Raw genomic sequence first — 13,868 nt, forward strand, 5'->3', positions numbered from 1 at the left:
ATTCATTCAACAGTTTACAGTCATTCAAGATGTAACGTTAGCGATCCAAACTTGCTAACGAAATACACAGAACATGACACAAAAAAATCTTAAAGTTTTAGGTGGCCAATTTTTTTTAGTAATTCTGTGAAATATGTGTGAATTACACTGCGCAACCTAAAGTAATACTACCCACTGGATGAAGAAGGGTTGGCTCTCCACAGAAAATAAAATATTCATCGCATTTATGAGGAAAAAACAATGTTACGGACGTTAGCGTTCCCTGAAAGCGTTAGCCTACTAAAAGACTGCTTTAAAACTCTTACAGACCTCAGCAAAAAAATGCTGAGTGTTTTCTTTAAAACAAGACCAAACTTAGGTCTTTATTCCAAAGCTTTCTTGAATTACAACCAAGTTTTAATAGTGCATTGTAATATCCATTCTCAAAAAGGGGGGTTATAGTTTCGTTATGTGCCGTTTGGTTCAGCATGTTTTTGAAAAATTATTAAAAACATAGGCTACTTTAGTTTTTTCATGGAACAAAGCAATAAAGCTTACATTTTGTAAATTTGGGGGCAGTCATGGCCTAATGGTAACAGAGTTGGACTGGTGACCAAAAGGTTGCTGGTTCGATTCCAGTACCGGCAGGAATATGACTGAGGTGTCCTTGAGCAAGGCACCTAACCCCCAATCGCTCCCCGGGCGCCACTCAAGGCTGCCCGCTGCTCCACACGCTGCTTAAATGCGCGTGTGTGTGTGTGTGTGTGTGTGTGTGTGTGTGTGTGTGTGTGTGTGTGTGTGTGTGTGTGTGTGTGTGTGTGTGTTCACTACTCACTACTCTGCTCCTAATGTGTGTGCACTTACTTGGATGGGTTAAATGCAGAGGTCAAATTCCAAGTATGGGTTACCATACTTGGCCATCACGTGTCACTTTCACTAATTTCACTTTCACTAAAGTTAGGGCTCTTATAGGGTAATATTTAAAAAAAAAATAAAAAAAAAATGTGCACAGTTTACCAATCTGTCCACGTGGATGTAAATTGACAATCCTGTACCCACAGTTTAAAACGATCCGTCCCCCCGGATTGTAAAACTGTGCACACAGTTTATTTATTTTTCTCTTCACGGAACCTAGGGGGCTAGAAACCTAGAAAAAGCTATTTTCTGTCTATGAGAAAAAGTAGCTTGTTTTGGGCTTGTTTTCACCAGAGCCATTCACGGGCTTGGTTGCTTGATCCCCTCCCATTAGGCTGATCTGATGTGTGTTGGTCTGCCTGACGCCTCTTTGTTTGGAATAATTTAATGTTACTCTGCCTTTTGTCTCGGGAGATCTGGCAACACAGGTGAGCAATTTGAAGTGGGCGTAACTTAAAGGGGCGTAACGTGAAGTCTTGCAGACTGCAGACGGAATCTATTTGAGATAACAGGTGATTTTACTTAAATGCGCGAAAATGTACAAATGCTTAAAAAACACATGTCACTGGAACACGCACGTTGCAGAATGGCGTATGAGAAAATGCGGCAGAAACTGTTTGTTTTTTTCACATGCATTATTTTAATAGAGTGCCGAGGTGTGGAATTATCTGGAACGCAAGAAACAAACGATGGAGAGAGCGGGATTATATCAGAACAATCTATGTCAGACCACGAGGGATTTGATGAGTCCTTGGCTGATTCTGAGCACCTTGGTGACGACCCCATTGTCGCAGGTAGGCCTAATGATCGCTTGGTTTAATTCCATATGCTTCAGTCCAATATAATGAAGGGGGAATTTCACGTGTGTTTGCAAAGCCTTTCCAGTTTGTTTTATTTAGTTACTTATACCTCCAAGAGATGGCAAAAGTAGGCTATACACATCAAGTAGGAGTAGGCTATAGCCTAGGCTACTAATGTTTAAAGAGACTCTGGTAAAAGTTGATGTAGCCCTACGGACTAGGCTACAATTATTATTTTTTTACTCCAGTTAAAGTAAAGGCTGAGGTTGTGAAATGTAGGCTACTTAAATTTTTCGTTGTGTGTAAACTGACACATTTAACTTCTCAACTTGTATAGCCCTGCTAGGGAGACTGTGTGTACAGTTGAGACCTGTAACTTGCGTGTGCAGCAAGTGTGATTTTTGTTGTGCACATGCGTATTGGTGTCCTCTTTGATCGTGGTAAATTTGAAAAACGGACGCATCTCCGATCCGAAGATATCGGCAAAAGTTTATTATCCTTATGTGACTGTTAAACGTAACTGGTATCATCACAAACGTTATTCTGTGCACTAAAAACTGGCATATTTCATGGTATTGTGTCAAGCAAGGTCATTGCGAAATCTAGAGAAATGTGCGAGGTGGCCAGCGGGGTAAGTTGAGACAGGTGTATCAACTCAACTGTACCCCGAGATATAGTTCTATTATGAAACGCGCTCTTTAGTTGTTCAGTGTTATGATAAAAGGTTACACGAAGTAATTAGCCAGCATAGGACGCAAATGAAAATAAAATTTGATATTTAAACTGTGTATTATTAATGAATATATAAAATATAATTTTCCTGTTTTATACATTTTAACCGGTGCTAATTTAAATAAAATGAATGAATTTAAATCATTAAATCATTTAAATCACACGTGTGGGGTGTGTGCGTGTGTGGGGTGTGTTGTGTGTGGTGTGGCGTGTGTGTGGGGTGTCTTGTGTGTGGTGTGCGTGTGTGGTGTGCGTGTGTGTGGGGTGGGTGTCCATGTGTTTGCCCACCTGTAATTGCGTGTGTGGAAAGTTAGGAAGAATTAGTTAGACAGCTAGTCTTTGTGTATGTGAGTGTTTCTGTGTGTAAAATTAGGTAGAAAGTTAGGTAGCAGCAGAAAGTAAGGTAGAACAGTTAGCCTATGTGTATTAGCGTAGATACAATGGGTTATCCCACCGGTCACTTTTGTTGCCGGTGACATGTTTGTGAGTTTTATAACCACATTAAACAAAGTTGAGTAATTGCAAATGCATATCAATACTAGACACCTTAAACATGATGTGTACCAAAAATGTATGTCCTATCTTTGTTAACATACTTTACTAATCTTTTCTTTGGGAGCTTTCTTGCTGCAATCCTCTTCTCTTGGCGCAAACAGGAAGTAAACAGCTCTTGTCATGTGACAATTTACAGTAAACATGCGACACTCCACATATTTCATTGAGACCCTTTATTATTTCAATATCTGCTGGAAATGCATTGATAGATCATTCAGTAACATTTTTATAGCCTTAGAAATTAAAAAAAAAATGTACGGTCACTGTTGTGACCGGTGGGATTAAATGGGTTAACCCAATCCGATCACGGCTCTCCCGGTGTTAGTGTTATTCCACAAGATTTAAGGATAAACTGTTTGATTTCTAATTATTAGTTTTTCACATTTCACTTACCCTGCTGTGCACGAACATAGCTGTTCCTCAATTTGTGTTTCCCATTTGAATGGTCAGAGTATGAGGACTATATGCGCTGGGACTATAGGGTTTAGCTTCAATTTTTATGGAATTATTCGTTAATCGGTTGCATATGTCGTGGATATATCCCTCGAATCCATACTGCAGTCCCTTTTGTCTGGCTCTCTCAGATATTTCACATGTTCGCCAAAAATTACTAAATATCTCATTGGGAATGTCTGACACCGGTGCATACACACTGTAATAGACGTGCCAGGCGCAAAAGCTTGACCGGTGTAGCAACAGTAACTAGGGAGGGCGGGGCTTAGCGAAGGGTCAATTCCCCCTAGCATTTTGAGCGCTGTTGAACGGATTCTTAAACGCTTTTTATTGGCCATTTTGTTCACGCACTCAACATGTATGTCTTTGATTGGCTACAATGATCAACGCTTCAAAACATGTTGTAAAAAGTTTTTTTTTTTAAACGCTCTTCACCGAGCACTTGCACAGATACACACGGTAGCGTTTGCAAGCAGGCGTCTATCAGACGGCTCTGCTGATCGACACCTGCTTTCAAACGCTCGATCATGTGTGTAAGCGCTCCGTGAAGAGCGTCAAATTATGTTTGTCCCAACAATGGTATAATAGCCGAAGTGGGTCAAGACTCTAGACGTAAACATGGCTGGGGCATCTATTATTTGACTCTCACTGCTGTCCACCACCCCGTTAAAAAACGTTTTCTTAGGCTAGTTAACTTGTTCACGTTGCCCTCATTCATGTGATGAGCTCTAGGAGCCATGAAGTAGTGACGCTGGGAGCAGGGACATCTATTTAGAGCACCTTATTACAATATCGATATTTGGCGCCAGCGTATCTATTCTTTTATTGCACAGAGAAGGAAACGATTGCCCTATTGACATTTTGTCCCAGCCCAAGTGGTTATCATGGTTTAACTACAGTAACCATGGTTGTTGGTTTTAGTAAAACCATAATTATTTTTTGAAAGGGTTGTCTGCCCCATAGCTCCCTCCCTCTGAACCTATTACGGGTGAATATTTGTTTGCTTAATTACTAGGCTACTGTAACTACACAATAAATCAGTAGTTTTTAACCTGTGGGGGGCATTTTAAGATTACTTAAAAAAATGACTGAAATATATTTAAATTAATTGTATTACTATGTTAAATGAGGAAATAATTTATTATAAACCATTTAAACCAAGCACCACCTCTCTCGTACGTATTATTTGATTGTTTCGGGAGCATCTCAAACCGTTTCTCATCGCACTGTGTGAAATCTAGACTGAACGGCGGCCCAAAACACCCAACTTCATGAATTTAGGATACCCAAACTACATCTTTCAGTTGGATAAAGAAAACCAGTCTCTTTTATAAAGTTTTGATGGATGACAATTGTAATGAAGGTATAGATGATTACAGTGACATAAAGGACTCATACATTAGGCATGCAGTAGTTTAATGCAAACAAACCGTTTGTACATTTACTCATTTAGTTTGTATGTGCGCTCTCGGCTCACTGACTACTATAACATCGTATTTGTTCATGAACAGTTCAATGTATTCTCGTAGTTGTAAAACTGTATTTACTGTGAGTGTTTTTATAATGGATGATTGCCGAAACGCGTTTAGGAAGAGTTTGTGCGGATCAGTGGCGCTTTTGTACACATGACCATTAGACGATTGCTTGTTCTGACAGAGGAACTATTCACTGATGACATCGACCCGCCTTCAGAACACTAAGTTTCCACACATTCAGAACGTTTTTATTTTGCATTTGTATTTTGGTGTTTAATCATTTTGAAAATTTGCAGTATCGACTCGAAGAGGAGGGGGGCCTTGGAGTAAAAAATGTTGGGATCCACTGCAATGGGTAATAGAGATGTCTTTTAGCATACAGTATTTTGAGTGATGATAGTAATGGGGTGATGCTGTTAACAGTTATTAGCAGTGTTGTATTACAAATTTATTAAATGTTTAATTTAGGTTCCAATACAATAGTATATAAACTGAGATAGTTTCGTATACTGAATTTAGCATTTGAGTTATAGAGGATGATATCAGCTGATTGTATGCAGAGTTTTCCAGCAGGAGATTCCTGCCAGTCTTGTTCTCTCTATTGCAAGTTAATTGAGTCAGACTACTGAGACTATCAGTCTATGTATGCTGATGAGATCAGGGCCGTGGAATTTCCGGTAACAGGCTGACTTCTGTACTTTATTTACATGCTTTGTTCAGATTGCCTCTACCTCTATGTAAACTAAGTCTAAGTCTAGGTTTTTTTCATAGATATTGACAAGGTTTATAAGGAAAAAAATTAGTTAAAATGCAAGATTTATCGCTCATTTGAAAATGTATTAATTAGTTGATGTACATTTTTGAATATAAAATTAAGATAATTTAGGAATAAAAGTGAGAAGTCTGGCATGGGCTTAATTGGTACTTTTGGCACCATTTAAGCCCGCGTGTGTTCCAAATAAGCCCACATCATAATTTATTCAGAAAATATAAAAAAAAAATATTGATTTTAAAGAAGTAAAACATCAATATATTTATTCAGTGACAGGGAAGTATTAAAAAAATACTTTTGCTAATGTTTGATTAGAGCCCTGGGTGGGATGGGTAGGTGTTAGTGGCCGGTGGTCTGGAGCCTAAAGTCGACTTGACTGGAGTTGTAGCTGGAGTCAAGCTGGAAGTTTGACCGGCTGTATCTCGGGAGCCAAGCCGAGTTAGGGCTCCATAGGGCTTAGGGGGGCCTCCTAGTGGGCCCCAGACACCGGGAGTCTGGAGCCTTAACTCGGCTTGGCTCCCAAATTATGCCTGGTTATACATAAACAACTCTAGGACAAAACGGGCTCTCTCATTTGAATGAATATGTGTAATTTGTAGGCCTAGAACGTAGAACTCTCTAAATAGAGTTGTAAATTAAGGTAGTAAGTAAGGTTGAAAGGTTAGTAAGGTAAAAGTACACAAAGAAATGTTATCATTAAAACTTTCAGAAAATGTATCAAAGTTTGCAATTAGAGGGATTCCTCATTGAAACACACAAGGTGGGCTTAAATGGTTCCACAGTGAGTAATGGTGAAAAAAGACAATGTTTTCCTTTAAAAATGTAAGATATGTTTACAAATACATGCATGGAGCTTAAATATAGTGTGGACTAAGTATCATAGTAATTTTCATTGTGCCCACATTGAGAAATGTTAAGTTTTTTTTATTCAAGGTTAGCTTGTATTGGCTATAGTTTGCATGCGTTTTGTGGCACTGTACCATTTAACTCTTCGGGGTCGCCGATCACGCCGGCGTGATCAAGTTACATGACCAGTTTAAGACGTCGAAGCATAAAAACAAAGTCACGTTGAGCGCTGCCGTCCACTTCTGTCGAAAGTGCTGGCTTGAAATTCTATTTTACTTTTTGTTTTGTGTTGATAGACCAAGTAAAAACGGAGATATGATCATTTAAACTTTATATAAAAAAATACTGACGCGTTCGTAAAAGAACGCAAGATGGGATGCGACAGGCGTTGCATTTATTCTAATAACTTCGTCGGTTTTTGTCATAAAACAAAACGGAGAAAAATTTGTGAATCTGCTGACTCTGCTATTCAGGCTGCACATTTTAGGGAATGGAGGAGGAGCCAACTGAGCTAAGACGCAAAATTGAAAGGCAGAGGATTTACGGAGTTGACAAAGAGAGACATATATACGTTATATATATAGAGAGAGATTATTGCTAGTTTTTGGAAGAGTTTGAGTAGATTTTGAGAGTAGTTTAGGAGTAGTGTAGATAGTTTAGGTAGTTTAGGAGTAGTTTAGGTAGTTTAGGAGTAGATTTAGCTAAACTGTTTTGAGGAGAGGCACAGATAAAAAATAAAAATAAAAAACACCTGATATTTGCTGTAAATAGTTGTATGTATAATTTGATTTTGTGTTCATTTTACCTATTGTATGGTATATTTGCACTATTGAGGAACCCCTCTTACTCAAGGAATGAAATCCCTGTAATGTAGATATCTGTGTAATTGTACATGAATTGTTTTGTAGAGTTTCTAAGCAAAAAAGAAAAGAAAAAACGCCTATTGCCACACCTGCTTTTTGCTGCATATAGTTTAATTTTATCTCAATTTTAAATTGTTTATGTTGTATTTGCACTATTTGCGAACCCTCATACTCTGGGAATGCAAGGCCTTAAATATAGCTCTCTGAATAATTGTGTGCACAACATTTTTTAAAAAGTGGCTGAGCTAAAAAGAAAGAAAAAAAGCCTATGGCTACACACGCTTTTTTTTGTAAATCATATTTTTTTTGTATATAGGTTGATTATATCTGAATTGTACCTGTATATGTTGACATTTACAACTTGTGTTTACATTTTAAGCCTTTTAAAATGCTTCATTGAGCATGTTTGTGTTTTTTGTAGTAGAAAAGCTATAATTTTTCTATTCGGATTTTGTGTTTTTTGTGTGATTTTGGGTCCAGTATGTTGATAGGGTACATCAAAGTGAAAAACTAATTGTCTGATCATATAGGTGATGTTGTGCTGAAAAAAATTATACCAAACATTGGTATGGTAAACATTTTTTTATGTTGCAAAATTTAAAAAAAATAAAAGTACTCAAAAACGGCCAAAATAGCCCAAGACTCCGAAGGGTTAAGCCCATCTTAAAAAAAGTTAATTTATGAAATTAATCTTCTCTACAAAACAATTTATGATGAATTTATTTTTTAAATTAATATAAAATGAATCACAAAACATGTATTCTTTGCAGTTAACATGCTTAATTCTTTGGCAGTCAATCTTTTTGTAAGGCTAATGGTTTAACCTAGAGATTAACTTTAAACATAAGCTAATAAAACTCCTCTATCATTTTATGTAATTTTCATTTAAATGGAAAAAGTACTATTTGTTCATACAGAAAACACAACACATTTATCTCTTATTTGACATGATATCAATGTAGTTACCAAATAAATGGCTGAAAATTTTAGAAATTTATTGATTTCTGAAGGGTCCCGAAACACCAAAGTTTTGGGGTGACTTTGTGTGAGGTCCCCTCAGACAGTAAATGGTAAATGGACTGCATTTATATAGCGCTTTCACAGACCCAATGGCCACCAAAGCGCTTTACATATTTGCCTCTCATTCACCCATTCACTCAGTCATTCATACACCGACGGCGGTGTCAGCCATGCAAGGCGCCACTCAGCTCGTCGGGAGCAGCTGGGGTTAGGTGTCTTGCTCATGGACACCTCGACACTTGGTCAGGTGGAACCGGGGATAGAACCACCAACCTTTCGGTTTGTAGACAACCTACATGAGCCACTGTTGCCCCCAATGGGTGGTATGCACATGGGTGGGGCTAACTCAACATTGCCATATCTGATTGGCATGCAATAAAAAATGCCTGGGAAGTAACAAATCACTGGATTGATTAAAATAATGAGCAGCATAAAATATGATTCGCTCTTTTTTTTTTTTTTACTTCAAAGTTGAAAGTGGGCTTAAAGGGTACAAGGGCTTAATGGGTACGCTTACCCTATATAAACTAAAATGTATACTGCCTTAGTTAGACTTGGATGACTACAGCGTTGCAACAGCAAAGTCCTCAATAAAGAGTAACTTCTGCTTGAAAGATATCCCAACGTCTCCTGGTCTCTGAAGGAAAAGTTTCCAACAGCAGTTTGATGCTTAACGAAGTAATCAAATACAAATCTACAATAGCCAGATGAAACTGACCTGCACTTAACTCCTAAACCGATAAGTAGTTTTGCCTCTCTGCTCAACCTGGGCACTTCCACTCCATTCTCGAGTCTCTCGCATTGATTACTCTGATCGAAAGAAACATTTTGGTATAGCGCAGAAGTTGAATCGTAGTGCTTGCCAGTCGAGACTAACCGATTCACGATTTATTAGAGATGCCACCAAATACAGATTAAAATTAAAGTAAAGAGCCTGGTTTGAAAATGTAAGAAGTAGAAAGTACAGATATTTGTGTAAAAATGTAAGGAGTGAGGGTAAAAAATTGTCAGAAAAATAAGTAAAGTACTGATAACAGAAAAATCTACTTGAGTACTGTTAGTATTTGTACTTTGTTACTTACCATCTCTGCTTGCTTGCTTACAGGGCAGCTAGTCAGTTCTTCTGAAGCAGCTTGGGATGCCATGTCTCCAAAATTGAGGTGTGGTGGTGATCTCATGAAGTTACAACTTAGTGGTCCAGAAGTAGCACAAATTGAGCTTTGTCGAGGTAACCTGTGAATTTATTTATTTGTTTACCAAAGAATTTGATGCCAGCACAACATCTTAGTTTGTTGCATTAGTCCTTTACTGTCCCACTAAGACTTGATTTTTTTCATGTGAACTGCATAAATACAGGAAAAATCCATGTGGTTTAAGTCTTAATCCCCTTTTTTATGTAAATCACAGGTAATGGTGCACCTGTTCCCCTTGCCAAGTTGCCACCTCACTGTGGACACACCATTCCCACTTACAGTGGTCTTGTCTATGCTACACCCTATGATGGATGTGGTATCATGCAACAGGTATTGCTTTTTCCATTCTACTTATTGTGAGCATAGCAAAATGAGGACCAACCTGGATGTTCATGATGTTTTTTAGGGAGGGAGTTATGTGATGCAGATGCAATGGCAGGGAAACTCTGCAGTCATTTCTTGTCCTATGATCTCTACAACTGCAAATGAAACCTTCATTGGACCTTTTACTCCTGCATATCTGCAGATTCTACTGCCTGATTCTCCTCTTGATGCACTGAGTTCAGCAGCAGACACAATGCTAGAAACATCAACTACTGAAACTGGTGAACCATCTACCCCCATATCCCAAGAAATGCTCAAACCTCAACCTCCAGGGTACACTCAAGCATTTATGCAAAATTTTTGGCCTAACTACTACCATCACCAATATGGCAAATCAAAGCCCCCAAAGAAACCAGTTCTAACCTCTTTCCCCACCGACACATCAGTTGCCCAAGCACCAATCCAGAATCATCAACGTCCAGGATACCCCCAGGTCTTTTGGCCGTATTACCATCATGGCAAACCAAAGCCCCAAGATAAACCAGTTCTAACCTCTTTCCCCAGCGACACATCAGTTGCCCAAGCATCAATCCAGAAGCCTCAACTTCCAGGATACCCCCAGGACTTTTGGCCATATTACTTCCATCATCATCATCATGGCAAACAAAAGCCCCCAGAGACACCAGTTACAACCTCTATCCCCACTGACACATCAATTGTTCAAGCACCAACCCAGAAGCCTCAACTTCAAGGATACCCCCAGGACTTTTGGTCATATTACTACCCCCATCATCATCATCATCATCATAGCAAACCAAAGCCCCTAGAGAAACCAGTTCCAACCTCTATCTCCAGCGACACATCATTCGACCAAGCACCAGCCCAGAAGCCTCAAATTCCAGGATACCCCCAGGACTTTTGGGCGTATTACTACCATCATCATGGCAAACCAAAACCCCCAGAGATGCCAGTTCCAACCTCTATCCCCACTGACACATCAGTTGTTCAAGCACCAACCCAGAAGCCTCAACTTCGAGGATACCCCCAGGACTTTTGGTTCTATTACTACCCCCATCATCATCATCATGGCAAACCAAAGCCCCTAGAAAAACCAGTTCCAACCTCTATCCCCAGCGACACATCAGTTGACCAAGCACCAGCCCAGAAGCCTCAAATTCCAGGATACCCCCAGGACCTTTGGGTGTATTACTACCCTCATCATAATCATCCTCATCATCATCATCATGGCAAACCAAAGCCCCCAAAAATAACAGTTCCAATCTCGATCCCCAGTGACACATCAGTTGCTCAAGCACCAGCCCAGAAGCCTCAAATTCCAGGATACCCCCAGGACTTTTGGCCGTATTACTACCATCATCATCATGGCAAACCAAAGCCCCCAGAGGTACCAGTTCCAACCTCTATCCCCACTGACACATCAGTTGTTCAAGCACCAACCCAGAAGCCTCCACTTCAAGGATACCCCCAGGACTTTTGGTCATATTACTACCCCCATCATCATCATCATCATGGCAAACCAAAGCCCCTAGAGAAACCAGTTCCAACCTCTATCCCCAGCGACACATCAGTTGACCAAGCACCAGCCCAGAAGCCTCAAATTCCAGGATACCCCCAGGACTTTGGGGGGTATCACTACCCTCATCATAATCCTCCTCCTCATCATCATCATGGCAAACCAAAGCCCCCAAAAATACCAGTTCCAATCTCGATCCCCAGTGAGACATCAGTTTCTCAAGCACCAGCCCAGAAGCCTCAAATTCCAGGATACCCCCAGGACTTTTGGCCGTATTACTACCCTCATCATAATCCTCATCATCATCATGGCAAACCAAAGCCCCCAGAGGTACCAGTTCGATTCTCGATCCCCAGTGATGCATCAGTTGCTCAAGCACCAGCCCAGAAGCCTCAACTTCCAGGATACCCCCAGGACTTTGGGTTGAATTACTACCCTCATTACCATCATAGCAAACCAAAGCCCCCAAAGAAACCAGCTCCAGCCATCCCCATTGCCTCCCCATCAAGTTCACCAGCAACAACACAGGAGCTGCAAAACCAAATGAATCCTGGAGATGTATTCCCTCAGAATAACTATTACCACAATTATCCTCTTTATTTGAAACCGCTTTATTCACAATACCCAGTTCAACCTTCCAAAACCCATACCATGCCACCTATAACTACCACCCCTCAACCCTGTACTACAACTGCAGCTGCTGAATGCAAACCCTCAGCCAACCAGCCTCTCAATGGCCCACCCCAGTACTATATACCACTCAGTTCAATGTTTTCTGAAAAAGACCCTATCGCAGTTCATTTTGTGGACTTTTCAGAGATTGCTGCTGAATCTTTCCCGTGAATATTCAGAATTTGTTTGGTAATGGACTGCACTTTGTTTTGAGAGATTTCTTCCTGCATTATTGCTAATGTAGGTTGTGTGGGTGTATATGGAGAGACTGCAAAGTGGTTCCTACTCCTAATATCAATATGCAGATGTCTGCTTCATTCTTTTATAATTACCTTAAACCATTCAATAAAATAAATTTTGTGAAATGTACTTTGCAGTTTCCTTTCTTAATCCCAAGTGTTAAAAAATCTGGTGTGAAATTGATGCCTAAACAGATCTAATTCACTGCCTTTTTCAATTTCTGATACCATGAAATGAACAGTGTTCTGAGTGATGGTTTTTAAAATGCTTGTGTATATATCGGAAATGGTTAATAATAGTATTAATAATACCCGTACTTTATTTATCATGGTTGACAAGCTTACAAATCCAATACAGCAAATAGCATCAGAATTTACATCCACTATGAAATGTAATGAATTTGCGTGTTTTTTTAGTGAAATAATTATAAATATTAGACGGATTATCAGTACTACACCGTCTAACAATGACTATATACCGTTATTACAACCACCAAGGCATAACTTGGTTATTATGTCACATTTTAATGTAATCAATCAAAAATTCCTAGAAGAAATAGTTAGACATCTTAAATCTTCCACGTGCTGTCTAGACATATTGCCTTCAGTCTTTTTTGAATTTTTTTTTAGCTCTATAGTAACAGATTTGCTGCAAATAGTTAATAGTTCTTTGCAATCAGGCATTTTTCCAACGTCCTTGAAAACTGCTGCCATTAAGCCTATATTAAAAAAGAGAACAATGGATGCTTCTATAATGAACAACTATAGACCTATTTCAAATCTCTCTTTTATAGCCAAGATTATTGAGAAGGCTGTGTTTATTCAACTAAATGAGTTTGTGACTTCAAGTGGTCTTTTAGATAAATTCCATTCAGGTTTTCGAACACAACATAGTACTGAAACGGCCCTAATTAAAGTTTTAAATGATATACGGCTGAATACTGACTCTGAAATAACAGTTTTGGTTCTATTAGATCTCCGTGCAGCATTTCACACTGTAGATCATAGAATTCTTATAGATAGGCTGGAAAACTGGGTAGGAGTCTCCGGAATAGTCCTTGATTGGTTCACAAGGAGTTACATTGTTACCATCGGAAATTCTGAATCTGATAGGGTGGCCAAGACGTGGAGTTCCACAGGGATCAGTTCTTGGACCACTACTTTTTAATCTCTACATGTTACCTTTAGGCCAGATTCTACAAAACAATAACATTAATTACCATATTTATGCCGATGACACTCAAATGGCTCTTGACTCAGATGACAATAGATCAATAGACTCTCTGTGCCACTGAATAGAACAAATAAAAACCTGGATGAATCTAATTTTTTTACAACTAAACCAAGATAAAACTGAGGTTATTGTGTTTGGCAACAAAAATAAAAGAACAGGTATTATTGAAGAATTAGATTCTCGTGCCTTTAAAATCAGGGATCAAGTGCGTAATCTTGGTGTTATGATAGATTCAGATCTCCCATTTAACAGTCATATCAGT

The 13,868-nt window shown here is 39.2% G+C and overlaps 1 protein-coding gene across 3 annotated transcripts; it reads left to right on the top strand.

The window, feature by feature from the left end:
* Positions 1-1,236: 1,236 nt before the first annotated feature.
* LOC143707545 (uncharacterized) lies at positions 1,237-12,502 on the top strand. 3 transcript variants are annotated; one of them, XM_077200061.1, is made up of 5 exons: positions 1,237-1,322; positions 1,542-1,688; positions 9,516-9,638; positions 9,818-9,933; positions 10,010-12,502. In XM_077200061.1, the coding sequence occupies exons 2-5, from the start codon at positions 1,616-1,618 to the stop codon at positions 12,302-12,304; spliced, it is 2,607 nt and encodes an 868-aa protein (XP_077056176.1). In that variant the 5' UTR covers positions 1,237-1,322; positions 1,542-1,615; the 3' UTR covers positions 12,305-12,502. The 3 variants fall into 3 exon arrangements, with proteins under 3 accessions (XP_077056176.1, XP_077056168.1, XP_077056140.1); XM_077200053.1 differs by lacking the exon at positions 1,237-1,322 and having other exon boundaries at positions 1,358-1,688; positions 10,010-11,791; positions 11,933-12,502; XM_077200025.1 differs by lacking the exon at positions 1,237-1,322 and having other exon boundaries at positions 1,358-1,688.
* The last annotated feature ends 1,366 nt before the right edge of the window (positions 12,503-13,868 follow it).

Source organism: Siphateles boraxobius, unplaced genomic scaffold (assembly GCF_051911475.1).
Source record: "Siphateles boraxobius isolate OS27281-9 unplaced genomic scaffold, OSU_SipBor_1 1, whole genome shotgun sequence".
Classification (NCBI taxonomy): Eukaryota; Metazoa; Chordata; class Actinopteri; order Cypriniformes; family Leuciscidae; genus Siphateles; species Siphateles boraxobius.

Excerpts from the sequence above, each read along its gene's own strand:
- LOC143707545 (XM_077200025.1), top strand. The coding sequence starts at position 1,421 with ATGCGCGAAAATGTACAAATGCTTAAAAAACACATGTCACTGGAACAC. Across the intron at positions 1,689-9,515 it reads TGACGACCCCATTGTCGCAG|GGCAGCTAGTCAGTTCTTCT; the intron begins GTAGGCCTAATG and ends GCTTGCTTACAG. Across the intron at positions 9,639-9,817 it reads ACAAATTGAGCTTTGTCGAG|GTAATGGTGCACCTGTTCCC; the intron begins GTAACCTGTGAA and ends TGTAAATCACAG.